Genomic DNA, 14,564 nt, shown 5'->3' with positions numbered 1-14,564 from the left:
TATTTAACGCAGTCGTAAATATTAGCCCAGCACTCTGGTGAACTGATCTTTACATTAGATAACATTCTCTTAAAAACGGAGTTGGCACTTTTCGGTGAGAGTAGTAGTTCACCCGGTCCTGTTTTCAAGTAGTTGTAGTTTTTCATTTCCGAATTATTGCAGATGCTGAGGACTGGGTGAAGTACTCGCTTACACTGAATATGGGACAACAATCCGAGTTCTTGTAAAATCGTGGGAAACCTGAACGCTTATCGTCCATGGTAGGTCACGATCAAAGTGGCCCGTGCCTTGGGGTCGTGTGGCGGAGTTTTCAGTTCTTACCCAGTTTTCTTTTAAGAAAGACGTTTCAGCAATGCCAGTCTTTGTATTGAATATTGCTATTTGTTGCATTTCAACAGCATTCTGGCAACATGGCTTCAGAACATGTCAATGGGAATGGCACTGATGACGCTTTGAATTCTTCGACAGTGATTACCCATTCAGAACATTTCCAGACGTTGCTTGATGCAGGTTTGCCACAGAAAGTAGCTGAAAAGCTAGATGAAATTTACATTGCAGGTGAGGCCCTCAAACTTGCAAACCTGCTTGCTTTGAAATCTCTACTTGTTTGATTTGGTTACGCGTTTTGAAGCTTTCAAGAACTTGAAGCTGTATACTGTTGTTGTTCATGCTTATTTTTTTTCCAAGTTTGCCTTTAGGCAGTACCTTTTTGATTTTAGCAAAAATATGCGTATAACCTACTTTTGTTAAAGGGCCTCCTGCCATATGTGCTCATCCATTGGTCTGTTAAGGTGTCATTCGCATTTTTCTTCCACCCACTAGAGCATACAACCTGGGACTTTAGAGAAGCCCTCTCCGGCCATTGGCTAATTTCACTGTCAGGGATGCCATTCTGCTGTTTTAACAAGAGGACCTCCATACACAGTAATTCCCTTAGGTGACCTACAGTAACAATGTGTATTTTTTTAGCTCAAAAATAGTTTTGCATTTAGTCACTTTTTTAGATTGATAAGAGCCCAATAGCGTTTCCAACAACATTAGAGGTTTAAGTTTATTTAGACAGTTGTGTGGTTACTTAATACCATTGCAATAAATATACAAGATACATATTTACATGGAGAGTTAAAAATCATTGATAAAATCTTTCAGTTCAATTTTCCAAATATGACAGATAAAAGGAAATCAGATAGTTTAAAATTAACAATATAGATTTGTTTGCAAAAACCAAGACACAACAAGCAGTGAATGCTAGACTGGTTAGCTTTGCCAATGCTTGCTTGTTCTTGATGAACAATAGCTCACTCGTGTATGCCGGCGATCTTCTTTTTTTTTTTTTTTATAACATCTCTTGAATAGCGCAGGACATTTTTTGTTCAACTCCTATTTGGGAGAATGTTGTGCATCCCTTGATACGTTCTTGTGAATCCTTATAATTTGTACTTGCTTTTTCACTTTTGGCAACCTTGCATTAGGATCTTTTCTGAAATCGTTTTGTCAAGTATAGGCTGTATATAGTATATTTTAGTTGTTCACACACTTTTATATTTGCATCTTGGAGGTATCGTTTTTTTTTTCTGCACCTGTTATTCATGCTTGTTTCATCTTCATATGTAGTTACACTGTGTGAGCCCTTTACTGACGTTGCGTCATTTTTAACTGCATATTGTATATGTTCAGGCTACTTTATGACAGGCCTAATGTGTTCAGCAATGACTTCGCCATGTACAATTAATCACTTTATTTGAAGTATCAGCTCGCATCCTAATCTCTATCACATTATGAAGCATGTCCGTCATGTCTGGTGGAAAGACTCAAGAATAACCAAAAATAAATCTTTGCATGTCCCATTTACAGATCCTAGACTATTTGGACATCAATTGTGAGTGCTCCCCAAGGCACATGCAGAGGTAATTGCACCCAATAATTATCAGATATCCCAGAATTTATTGGGTACAATTAATAGTACTAGTTTTGCTCCCAAAATGGACCATAATCTATAAATGCTGATGCTTTCAGCACCAAAACGAGCATGGTCTTGCTTACTAGTCCTTTCATCCCGGTTAACATTTTGGTGCGCTTTGACAGTTCCAAATTTGATGAAGGGCTGTGGACTTTCTTACCTGATAATTACTTGGTGTAGTAAGTGTAGTAAGTAATGCACCATTTAATTTGCGATCTCTGTGCAAACAGGTAGTTGGGCAGGGATAGTCTTTAAAAAACAAAAGTGGGCGAGGGCATTATTAATTAATAATCAGTCTTTTGAGTTTGTCAACACATGTCTCCAAAACAACATCATACCGCCCTCCTGGCGTGGATCTATCCTTGCACCAATCTTTAAAGGCGGGGACAAAAAATCTCCTGGGAATTACCGCCTCATCGCACTCATTGACAACGAAGCAAAGTATTTTGCGGGAGTGCTGCTAAACTCACTTAGGTCATGGGCTGTGGAAAACTCCATAATTCCCCCGAATCAAACAGGCTTTACAATAAACACTGGAACTTCAGTCAATCTCATGTCCCTCTCATGCCTAATTGACCAAGCTAAATTCTGCTCTTGTTCACTTTATATGGGGTTTATCGACTATCAAGCGGCCTTTGACAATGTCAACAGAAGCAAATTATGGCAGAAGCTGTCCAGTTTCAACATTCCAGAGGCCCTTCTAAGAGCCATACAACTCCTGCACCAGGATACATGGGTTAGAATTAAGATCGGGGACGGCTCAAGACTGTCTCGCCAGATTTCGACTGAAAAAGGCCTCAAACAGGGATGTGTCTTGGCCCCAATACTTTTCAATCTATTCCTAGCCGACCTTCCCGAAGTTCTCAATAAGGTCAATTCCCACGCTCCTAAATTATCCGGTTTGCCGCTGACAAATCTATTATATGCTGATGACGTGGTACTGTTAAGTAAAACAAAGATCGGAATGCAAAGACTTCTGGATGCTATTTCCGACTACTCCAACAATAATGAGCTTCGCATTAACAACAGGAAGACGAAAATTCTAGCGGTGCATTCAAGGAAAGCAAAGAAGCTGTCTTGGGCTCTGAATAACGAACGCATTGTCGAATCCAACTGCCAAAGGTACCTTGGTGTCATTTTTAACAACAACGGAAAATACAAATCCCAACTAGAAGAGCAAAAAAGGAAGGGCACGGCACTTGCCTTTGCAATCGGTATAATTAAAAAAAAAACTTCAAGGCCCTACTCTTGCACCCACACTTCAGGTGGCTCAGGCAAAAATCATTCCCACTCTAACTTATGGCAGTGAAGCTTTAAAAGGATTGGACAGTGACCATCTGGATAAAATAATCACTAATATCTACAGGTCCGTGTTTAAATTACCAAACCACACATCACCTGCACAAATCAGGTTGGAATTTGGCATCTGCAAACAACGACTGGCTAGAGCCATGTCCTTCCTCGTGTGCTGTCACAAGTTGAGGTTATCAAAGGAGGGAAGTTTAGGTTACCATTTGTGGGCCTGCATTGATAACAACTTATGGCGAGCAGGACACGAATATTGGTCAAAAGGCTTAAAAACTCTGTGCCTAAATGACCTCTGGATCCTGCATGCCAGTCAGAAGGAATTCAAAAGGCTAGCGAAAATCAGCACTAAACAATTGTCAAGAGTGGAAGACAAAGCCAGCCTCGCAAAAAGAAGTCATGGGTGGATGACCCTTCAATCCTATGCCTTACTCATCCCACAGCCATACCTTACCACATTGTTTAGTGCTCGGCCGAAACTAAGTTTTTTAAAACTGAGACTGGGAGTCATCAATCTGTTGACACATCGGCCAAAATGGAAAAGAGAACATGGAAAAGTACAGTGCCGACTTTGTGGGTCTCCCAAAGAAGACATTATACACATCATATGCCTGTGTCCTCTACTATTGACAGAGAGACGGGCTTTACTCAAGCATCACTGGAATAGAAACATGATTAGAAGCTGTAGAGCAGCAGTTTTGGCGTGTTTCGATCCTAGGAACACTAAACTAAATTGTGCCCTAGTAAGATTTATGGAGTGTGCTGCAAAAAAACATACTGAGCTGTCCAGAGTCTGCGATTCCCCATTGGAATAATGCTGCTACATCTTCACTTGCTGCTTCTGGCTCCTTTGAATATGACTTTTTAAACTGAAGTTTTACCTTATTATCCATACATATCAACTTTTTAAGAAATTATCGTCTTAAATTAACCTTGAATTTTAAATGTTTGTATTTGCAATGGTTTACTTTTAAATCACGCAATAAAGTTTATATATAGATTGAGTTTGTCACTACCTTAGCACAGCAATTGCAGCAAATATGACTTTAAGGCACTGAAGTTGGTTATGATCGTTACAGCACTATTGGCATGTTGGTAGCCAGTTAAACTTTAGGACACTTGTATGTGCTAGACTCGTGAGACAAAAGTAAGACTGCATTATTATATATAGAATCACTTGAAGCTTCCTGATGATACAGATTTTCTTAAGTGGTATGCAAGGAAGTTTCTATCTGAGCTGTGAAGTGTGCTTTTGAAAGGCAGTTGTATAAAGAAATTCCACTACATACAGTCTGGGTATTTAGAACATCTATTTTTCGTAAGCACTTTAAAAACAAATCATAAACCTTTTGCAAATTTTGTAGCAGCTTAATGTATAATTTGTGTAACGCAAGTTTAAAATAATGACATACAAGTCCACCGTGTTTTCTGTCACAGACTGACCTTGTAGCATTAAACATGCACAAGTCCCTGTTCTCCACTGCACCAACCAATAGTTCAACACTTTCTGCCCAATGAACCAAGGGCTGCAGGGAAGGTCATGAGTGCACAGAGGTCCACCTTGAAACGCCTCAGAAGAGATCACTGAGGCTATGACCGGGGGACAAGGACCTACACCAACAGCTCCGTAACAGTAATGCCGAACTTGGGAAACTCCAGTGGGACATTAACAGGGCCAATGAAAATAAATTCTGAGCTAAACTCCATCATGATTCTAAAGGAAACAAAAAATCTCGATTTTGGTCAAGGATAAATAAAATTTTACAACCAGCACATGGTGGTCTAATATCTCATATTACGGAAAACACATTGACATCCTTTTTAGAATCTAATTTTAACCAACAGGTATCAGGACAACATGCCCCCAACGATAACCAGCCTGCTCTTTCAACTCAAACTGTGGCGACTGATGAGGTCGGGGCTAATGAAATCGATGCTGCCATGATTAGGGAACAAATCTCTAAAGGGAGGAAAGAAGGAGCGCCCGGGCCAAACGGGATGCCTCCAGTTTTTTCTCAAACAAGATCCAGAATACTGGTCAAACTCTGGCTCCTCTCTTCAGCTCTGTCAAACAGTTTGGGTGCTTGCCCGCATCATGGAAAGGCTCCATTATTTCACCAATTTTTAAAGCTGGAGACAAAACCCTACCAAAAAACTATCGCTTGATTGCACTGCTAGATGTAGAGGCAAAATACTTTGCGGGTAATCTACTAACAGAGCTGCATGAATGGGCAACAGAGCACAACATAATTCCTCCTAGCCAATCGGGGTTCTGCAGAGAGACCGGTACAACAACCAACCTATTAACAATGTCATTACTTATTGACAAGGCAAAACTAACCAAACAATCTCTTCATTTCTGCTTTGTGGACTTTAAGGCGGCGTTCGACAACATCAGCCAAGCTAACCTGTGGAGGAAATTGGCTCTCTGGGGGATCCCTTCATCTCTTTTGAATCTTCTGATACAATTACACTCCCAACACGTGGATACAGATTAAGCTAGGCAATGGCTCGCATATTTCGAGGCGCATACCACCAACCAAAGGTCTCAAACAGGGTTGTGTTCTCACACCATGTCTTTTTAACCTTTACACAGCAGACATGACATCAGCCCTTAGTACCTGCAATGCGCATGCCCTTTGACTAGGGGGAAAGCCATCTCCAGTATGTCTTATGTATATGATGATGTTTTAGCAAGCCACACTCAAGTAGGTCTACAACGGCTACTTAATAAATTGCACGGATATGCAGCCGAAAACTGGCTGGAAGTTAACACTAACAAAACCATGACCATCAATGGGGAAAAAACGGTCTCATTATTGGTCTCTGGGAAAAACTCCAATTGCGAATTCTTCCAAGTATAAATACTTAGGTGTCATAATTGATAAGGGTGGTCAATTTGCGAAACAGCTTGAGGCCATTAAGAGGAAAGGGATGGTGAAAGCGACAACTCTAAGGCAACTTAAAACAAAATTGACTGGACCAGTTTTTTCCCCATTGCTTCGTGTTGCGCAAGCAAAAGTTCTTCCTTCAATCACTTACGGCAGCGAAGCGCTGAGAGGCAGGTACGCTACTCTACTATATTGAGCCTCACCTATTTTTTTGAAGTAAAGAGGTTCTTCATCACACCAAGCGTCATAGTCTACCATTAGAACACATTTTAAAAAAAATAGCCCAGATTAAATGGTTTTAAAGAAAAGCCATCGCATGTTCTGTTCAACTGGATGAGGTCTCTGATGACCCTTTTAATTTTCAATTTCTAATTATCAGTATATTCATGCAAATTGGCTCATCGTTAAACAGGAGGACTTAGTATTTATAACAATTGTGTTCTAACAGGATGCTGACAAGGTAACACCACACATTTTTTTGTAACTGATAAAAAAAGCATACACTTAATGTCTAATTATATAAGTAATTAAATAGATGGTCAACAGAGCAAGACTTGCATGCAGTCCATTTTAGATAAATATAGTAGAATTGGCATAGTAGGTTGCAGTACACACACACAAGTTCCAGCACATGGAACATAAATACTAATTCCAATCCTGCTATGCAACATACAGATTAAATGGACCCCTCTATTGATATCTGTGACACCCCCTCCTCCCCCCCCACCTTTGATATCATTCTTGTTTCATGATGCTTGCAGGGATGTGGAATTCCTATAGCCCGACGCCCAGTACATATTGTTTGGGGTCAAGGGCAACAGGTTTTTATGTGTATTTTGTCCTTGGGACAAGTAGGCCCAGCCCCCTGCAGCACACACCCTTAGGCTGCCAGTGTGCAGTACTACAATTATGGATCAGGGAAGGGCACTGTCTGCAGTTAAGGTATTATTTTTGTTTGTATGTGAATGATGTTCAAACTTGTATATATGGTTCATTAATTGAAAGCCTTTATTATTAGAGTGAGCGCTCTACGTAAATGTTGTAAGCTTGACTGCACTACTGACAATGGTTGCAGTATAAAAATGTGTACACCCGTTTTCAAAGTTTAGCAATATGAGGCTATAGCTAATGCTCTGATGGGATGCAAATATTTGCAGAAGATTGAAAGCAAGATTGATGAATCTTTGCTTTCAAAATAAAAAGTTGATTAAAAAAATGAATGCAGGGAAAAATCTTTTAGCTAAACTACTGTAAACTTTCAGGTACCATTTCTTTACAGCATCATTTAGTAATATGTGTTGGTGCATGCTAGTATTTCCCAAACAATTCATAATGGAAAATCAGTGTAACCAGTTTCAATAAGATTATGGGAAACAAAAATAAACAAGCATTGGCAAAGTCAGTAGGTCTGAATTTGGTGCCCAGCTTTTTAGTTTTGTCAATGACTTGTTTTGGCATAGTTCTTGTAAAACCTTATTGGTGTGGGAGCTGCAGTGCCCTCACGATTATAACAAACATTGGCAAAAGCAAAAATTGTTTTTGGTCTAAAAAATCACACACTGCCACAGTAGTTACTGGCACTGAACAAACCTACTTTGTGTGCCGATATGTTCCTTGTAAAAGAGCATAAAGCTGTCACTCACAGTGAAGCCAGCTGATACAGAGAGAGGGACAGGATATTAATAAGCGCAAAAGGTCATGGCCAGACTAAATTAGGGACCCAATTAAAGAAAATCTCAAAAGTGCACCCATGGTATATGTCCTTGCATTAAGTACAGCTATACGGCTTTTGTGAATTACCAATAATATACAAAAGTAGAACAAGAAAAAGTACTCCTAGAAAATATTTGTGAACTGCATTTTAGCATGAGCAGATATGCAGGTATAGATTTTCTCATGTGAAAATCTGGGTGTTTGCAAATTCACTTTCCATTTAACCACTTTTTTCCCAACTCTCGAAGAAGGCTTCCTTCCATCTGCCATTATCAGGACTCAATTTCCAACATTTCTCAGTATGGGAAAAGATTAGAGAAGAGTTGTTGAAAACCCTTAAAACATGCAAATTAGTAGGTTTGCACTGACTCAAAAGGGCATTTTAACCCTGGAACTATTGCCTACCACTACCTTCAGCCCCAGTATGTAGATCTGTGGAAACATGGCAACATAAGGAATTTGCAAGTAATCAAACACAACAATGGTATGAGCCCTGGCATAATCAGATAAGCTATATTGGAGCTCTTATATAATGAGATTGCTGACATTTGTCGCCGCAGTACATGGCACCAAAGGGACAAGTGGATCTTGTTCCAGGACAAGTATATTTATGAAGCAACCTGCCCCATGGACAAGTAGATATTATAATAAATTCCACACCCCTGTGCTTGTATGATGAACCGGTTGAATGTAGTTTTAAAATCCACGAAATGGAGCCACCATTTTTTTCCCGAAGAGCCATTGTCTGACCGCTAATACCATACAGTAGTTATTTTGAACTTTGTTCTCTAAAGCCTGGTTATGATATAGGCAATAGATTTAACTCATTAACCCAAATTAACCCATGGAAATAAAAGGACATTTGACCCTGATTTATTAGTAAACTATTGGTGACTGTTTTAAATCTCTCTCTCTCTCTCCCCTCTCTCCTCTAACTGTTAAGCAATTCACATCTCCAACTACCAGGGAGAATACCAGCCACAACCTTGCCTACAGACTGGCTTCAAAGTCTATGCACACCAACTTCCGTAGATTTTAGAAATACTAGACCTCCATGTGACCCTAAAGATTTTGAGGTTTTCCTTGAGTTCATTATTTTCAAATCACCTGTGATCAATTCGCTCACTGTGTCGAATTCTGTTCCAGTCTTGACACTGTTAGAATCTGAGAACCTTTGGGAGATGTTCTTCTTGGGAGTTGAGTAAAATGATTTACGTCTGGGGGACTGCTGAAACATATGGCTTCTTGAGTAACAGGTCGTCACAATTTCTTCATAGGATCAGTGTATAATGTATTAATCACAGGCTCCTACCTGACGTGCCTATTAGCGTTTTTTTTTTTACATTAAAAAAACATTCTATAGTGCATTTTTCTCGTAGCAGTCCCTTTGTTAGTCATCTCCGTATATAATTGTAAACAAATCGGTTGGATTTTCATACAGACCCCTCTCAGCATATCTTGTTATTGAGCCAACTATTATTTATGGCTGCTAGCATTAAATGTTGGGTGGAAGCACTTTTGTGGGATAAATATTTCATATTGCAATTTGCCATATAGTAAATCATAGCTTCATGTTTCTTTCTGCCTTGTTATTGCCCTTCAAAGTTCTCTGTTTGTGTTATGTAGTGCTCAGGTGCCTTGTGTCCAACATGTCTTGACTCATTCCATTGTAAATGAAGAACCCTGTCACTGCGGGGTTCCAGAGTGGTTTTGAAGAGTGGGGATTCTGGGTGGGCAGTTACTTACTGGCCGGCCTGGTAGAGTCCGCTCTTAGCTGTGTTTGGAATGAAGCCACTTACCTTACATATCACCGCGTCTTTGCAGTCCCTTCATAACAAATTTGGCGGCGACTTGCTGGCAGGTGTGGAAGGAGACCATTGACTGATTCCACATGCGTGGCTCTTCATATGACAGTGGTAAGAGGAAGGGGTGAGTGGAACTCTTAACGAACCCACACAACGGTACGTTATTGAAATGGCAGCCATCTTGAGAAGCTGATCAAGACACGGTCTAGTTATTCAGTCATGTTATTACTTGACGTACGTGACCTGCGGCCATTTTTTGTTTGATCTGGTAAGACAGCAGTTCAGAAGTCCGGCCGTACGGTGACGCTGATCCTGTCAGTCTATGCTCCCTGTAACGTGCATGCATGCGCCCCTTACACTTTAACAGCGCCCAGCACCTCTGCAGGAGCACACAGCAGATTACGGCTCAGAGAGATTTCCCCAGCTGCTCATTTAAACGGAATACAGTAGCGTGGAAGGAAGTTTTCTCTTCATGTGTGCCCTGCAAAAGGGGAAGAAATCCAGTTGAAACGAGATCACTATTCTGATGGGGCCCCTCAGGGTGGCAATGTGACGAGGCAGCTATTTTAGTAAATGTGCTAATGCATTTAACACCTTTACAAGCCCTTTTGCTTGAAAGGTCTTGATGAGGTGTTAAGTGCATTAATATGTCACTAGGCTGCACGAGAGACACAGGTTCACTGGTCTATGGAGCCATCAGGCTGGTCTTACAGGCGTTTTTTTGTGGCTGTTTGTGCATGGCTATAGTATCGAGCATTGACCAACCAATAGGTTTCGTCTATGCAAGATCTATTGGCTTTGTCAGTGTTTTGTAGGATATGCTGCAAAGCAGCACAGGCTTAAAGTAAAGAAAAAAAGTGCTATGATGCAGCCAACGTTGACTGTCATAGCAGTTTCCTTTCCTCTTCAAACCTTGTTCTCCATGCTGCTATGCAGTATAGCTAAAAAAAAAAACAGTGACAAATCCAAATAGCTCTTGGGTATGCAAGTACTATTTGGCTTTGTTTAATAATTTTCTGGCAGACAGCAGGTTGGAGGCTGGCATAAAAGGGAAACATAAGTAAAATGGGGAGTGTTAAGGGGAGGTCTCCCCTAAATAGGAAAAATAGCTAAACTTAAATTAACAAAAAGTGTATGTACATATGTGTATATGCGTGTGTGTGTATATGTATGTGTATCAGCGAGATGAGGGCAGGTAGACAAGCAACACAAGGGAGGTGCAGGTGCACATGCCCTTGGCTGTAGTGCACAGAGGACCTTCATTGCTGCTCAAAGGAAAAAAAATATACGAGGGAACATTGGTCCCAGTGCCTTCATTTTTGCCTGCTCCTTTAGCCCGCTCCTTAATCGGAGCTTCATGATTGGCAAACCTTGAAGGAGCAACATTGATGTGCATTAGAGGTACTTTACTACATTGTTCACCACAGTGTTTGTAATGGGGATGCGCACACCTTGATTTGTAGTTTTCTTGTTCTACGGTTATCTTTTTTAAATAACTGATCAGCTGCTGACATTAGTTCTTTCTGAGGTTGTGTTATATTAGTCATGAAAGCCTCTGGGAGTAGTCACACTGACATCTCTACAATACCTACAAGTTCTCATGTTTTTAATGCAATCTAGCACTTCACCCATGTCGTTGGAAGTTTGGATCTTAATGTTTGATAATTATTTGGAGGCCTTGGATGGTGATGGAATTAAACTGTCAAGAAAGAGATGATGATTGATAAAGGACAAAGGAGGAATAGATCGAAAGCCATGTTTAAAATAAATGGTTGTGCAGTGCAACTTATGGTGGATACAGGGTCAGTGTACACCATTGTTCCTAAAACCTTATTCGTGTAATTATGGGGTTGTATGATGTTACAACTCAGACATTTGCTCCACTGGTAACCAAGGTGAAACAATTGATATTGTGGGGTTTATGGAAACAGGAAGAATTTGGAGGTAGGACCATACAAGGGGAAGTTTATGTATCTGAGCAAGGTCCCACAATTTTAGGGTGGGTACATTAATTTGACCTACAGATAGTTGTATACCCTAGGCCACCCACATTTGTAATGAATGGTATTGGAGGAAGAATCTGTTTCTGACATTTTGGATTCAATGAAACAAGTGTTTGACAATAAACTGGGCATGTTGGAAGGATATCGTACTCAAGAAGGGAGCTGTTCCTGCCCAACACAAGCTAGGGAGGATTCCCATTATTGTCAGGGAGGGTGTGAAAGAGTTGATAAAGGAAATGTTTCAATAAGGAATCATAGAAAATGTGGAGGCCTCAAATTGGGTTTCACCAGTAGTCCTCACACGCACATCTGATAGTATGTATGTATGTATGTATTTGACTCTTATTAAGCGCATCTGTCACCCCGAGGGTATCCTGGCGCTGAGACCCCAAATTAAACCACCGGAAGAATATTTACATTGCCCTAGGGAACAGATAGGTCTTAAGGTCCCTTTTAAAGGAGGTCAGATCTTGCTTACCCCTCAGCACTAGCGGGAGGGAATTCCATAATGAGGCGGCTGTGTGGCTAAAAGCTCGGCCACCTATCCTAACTCTGGTGATCTTAGGAACCCGCACCAGAAACGCCGATGAGGATCTCAAAGGCCATGCAGCTTGATACCAAGAAAATAGGCCCTGGAGTGGTAATGGTCCAAGTCCATGCAGCGCCTTGAATACCAGGCATGCCGCCTTGAAGGCGATCCTCTGCTGAATCGGCAGCCAATGTAGCTCAGCTAAAGCTGCCGAGGAGGAAGCAGAGCGTGGGCGCGATAAAGCCAGTTTTGCCGCCATGCTCTGAATCCTCTGCAACCTAAGGATCAATTTTTTAGGAGCTCCTAAGAGCAGTGCGTTACAGTAGTCTAACCTACTGAGTATAATACTCCGCACCACCTCTGCTCTAAAGCCTTTGGGGAGAATAGGCAAAATTTTGCGTAGAGCGCGGAGCAGGCCCATACAAGTCGCTACGGTCTTATTAACTGAACCATCCAACTGTAGGTCCGGTTCAAACACCACTCCCAAATTACGGGCCGATTTAGCTCCTGCCACAGGGCCAAGTATGGAAGGTGGCCAAAAGTCATCAGGCAACGCCCGAGGAAGGCGGTCAGGAGAGCAATGGAGAACCTCCGTTTTAGCCCCATTAAACTGGAGTGAGTTGGTTCGCAGCCATTCAGCCGTGGCCGACATGCAGCTATGAAAGATATCTTTCGAAACCGACTCACTCCCCTCAAAAGAAAAAATCAATTGAGTGTCATCGGCATAATTGATGACTGATATGCCGAATGACTTAATCAATACTATAAGGGGTCGAAGATATAAATTAAACAGGATCGGGCTGATCGCCGACCCTTGAGGAACTCCCTGCTTCACCTGTCGAGTGGCTGATTGAAAAGGTGGTAAAGCCACTGCTTGCTGTCTGTCACTGAGATAGGACGTTAACCAGTCTAAAGCTAGACTGGTTACACCCGCACTACGGAGACGCTCCAGGAGAACCGCATGGTCAACCGTGTCAAACGCGGCCGACATGTCCAGCAGTACCAGAAAAACTGAACTGCCCTTGTCGACACGCGTTCGCAGATCATCTAACCCGGTGACCAATGCGGTCTCCGTGCCATGTGCCGGCCTAAAGCCATACTGAGCTGTATCCAGGCAGGAATTTAATTCCAGATAGCTGGACAAGGCTTTTGTGACCCATCTCTCAAGGATCTTTATTACAAAAGGCAAGAACGAAATGGGCCTATAATTAGCTGGGCAAGATGGATCTAAAGAAGCCTTTTTTAATAGTGGAGTTACTATTGCCACTTTCCAGCTATCTGGAACTGTCGCCGTCATCAATGACTGACAGCAGATGGAATGAAGTGGAGGGAACAGCTCGTCCTGAAATGCCTTCCAGATCTTATGAGGCATTGGATCCAGTGGTGAGCCCGAGGACACTCCGTTGGCCAGTGAATCAAACTCCTCCGATGTAGGAATGGGAAAGCAAGGTAAACAGAAGGTATCCACCTCGTTATTATCCCGGAGCGATACCGAATGGCGAAGAAATTCCGGTGAAGGAGGAGGCGGTGATTCCAGTTGTCCGGGCACTGAAAGTCCATTCAAGATAGTTCTTATTTTCTCCTCAAAAGCAGCAGCCAACGAATCGCACAGCACCTGAGAGGCTGGAATGGTAGGAGCTGTACAGGACGGATTAGATAAATTGTTGACCAACTTGAACAGGGTTTGCGATTTATTTGCGGCCCTATCCAAGGTATCTTCCAAGAACTTTGCCTTAGCACTTCTCAGCTGGTTCTTATATACCTGTAAGGCCACTCTATACGCTACCCTGTCCAACTCCTTATATCCTTTCCTCCAAGTACGCTCAGCCTGTTTACAGCGGATCTTATGCTGTCTCAGATCGTCGCTAAACCAGGCATTAGTCGCTCTAGGTCTGTCCCTCACCCTCCGCAGAGGAGCCAATTCTTCTAGGGATGCCGAGATTTGCTGACAGAGTGCAGCGTAGCTCTTATCTACACTGTCCTCCACCAGAAAACCCCTAGGCAGCAGAGTAGGACGAATTGGCTCTCTAAGCAGTCGGGCCCATTGGCGCTTAAACTTAAAGCCACTTGTAGTATTTGATTTTAACGGCCCAGGTACACCAATGGACATAGTGATCAAGAAATGATCTGTCCAATCCTGTTCCAGGATCTCATTCACCACCACCACCTCCGGCTCAGCAAAGATCAGATCTAACACGTGTCCCTTAACGTGCGTGGGTGATGAAATCAACTGTGTAAGTTGAATATTACCGCACGATTGGCAGAGCTCCCTATAGGCCAGGTCTTGGGGGCCGGACGGCCAGAGGTTAAAGTCTCCCAATATTAAAACTTTAGCATGGGAGTTTGAGAGATCGTAAA

At 41.9% G+C, this 14,564-nt stretch overlaps 1 protein-coding gene across 26 annotated transcripts in view; it reads left to right on the top strand.

The window, feature by feature from the left end:
- SYNCRIP (synaptotagmin binding cytoplasmic RNA interacting protein) overlaps positions 1-14,564 on the top strand; it is a 509,168-nt gene that overhangs the window by 1,457 nt on the left and 493,147 nt on the right. For 25 of the 26 annotated variants that reach the window (XM_085611064.1, XM_085611075.1, XM_085611073.1 and 22 more), the window contains one exon: positions 399-558. The exons of the other annotated variant lie outside the window; for it this stretch is intronic. In XM_085611064.1, the coding sequence (XP_085467190.1) occupies positions 411-558 (148 nt within the window). In that variant the 5' untranslated portion in view covers positions 399-410. The remainder of the gene's footprint in view (positions 1-398; positions 559-14,564) is intronic. 26 annotated transcript variants of the gene reach the window in all.

This window comes from Triturus cristatus, chromosome 6 (genome assembly GCF_964204655.1).
Source record: "Triturus cristatus chromosome 6, aTriCri1.1, whole genome shotgun sequence".
NCBI classification, from domain to species: Eukaryota; Metazoa; Chordata; class Amphibia; order Caudata; family Salamandridae; genus Triturus; species Triturus cristatus.
This window is presented reverse-complemented; position numbering and strand designations above follow the sequence as displayed.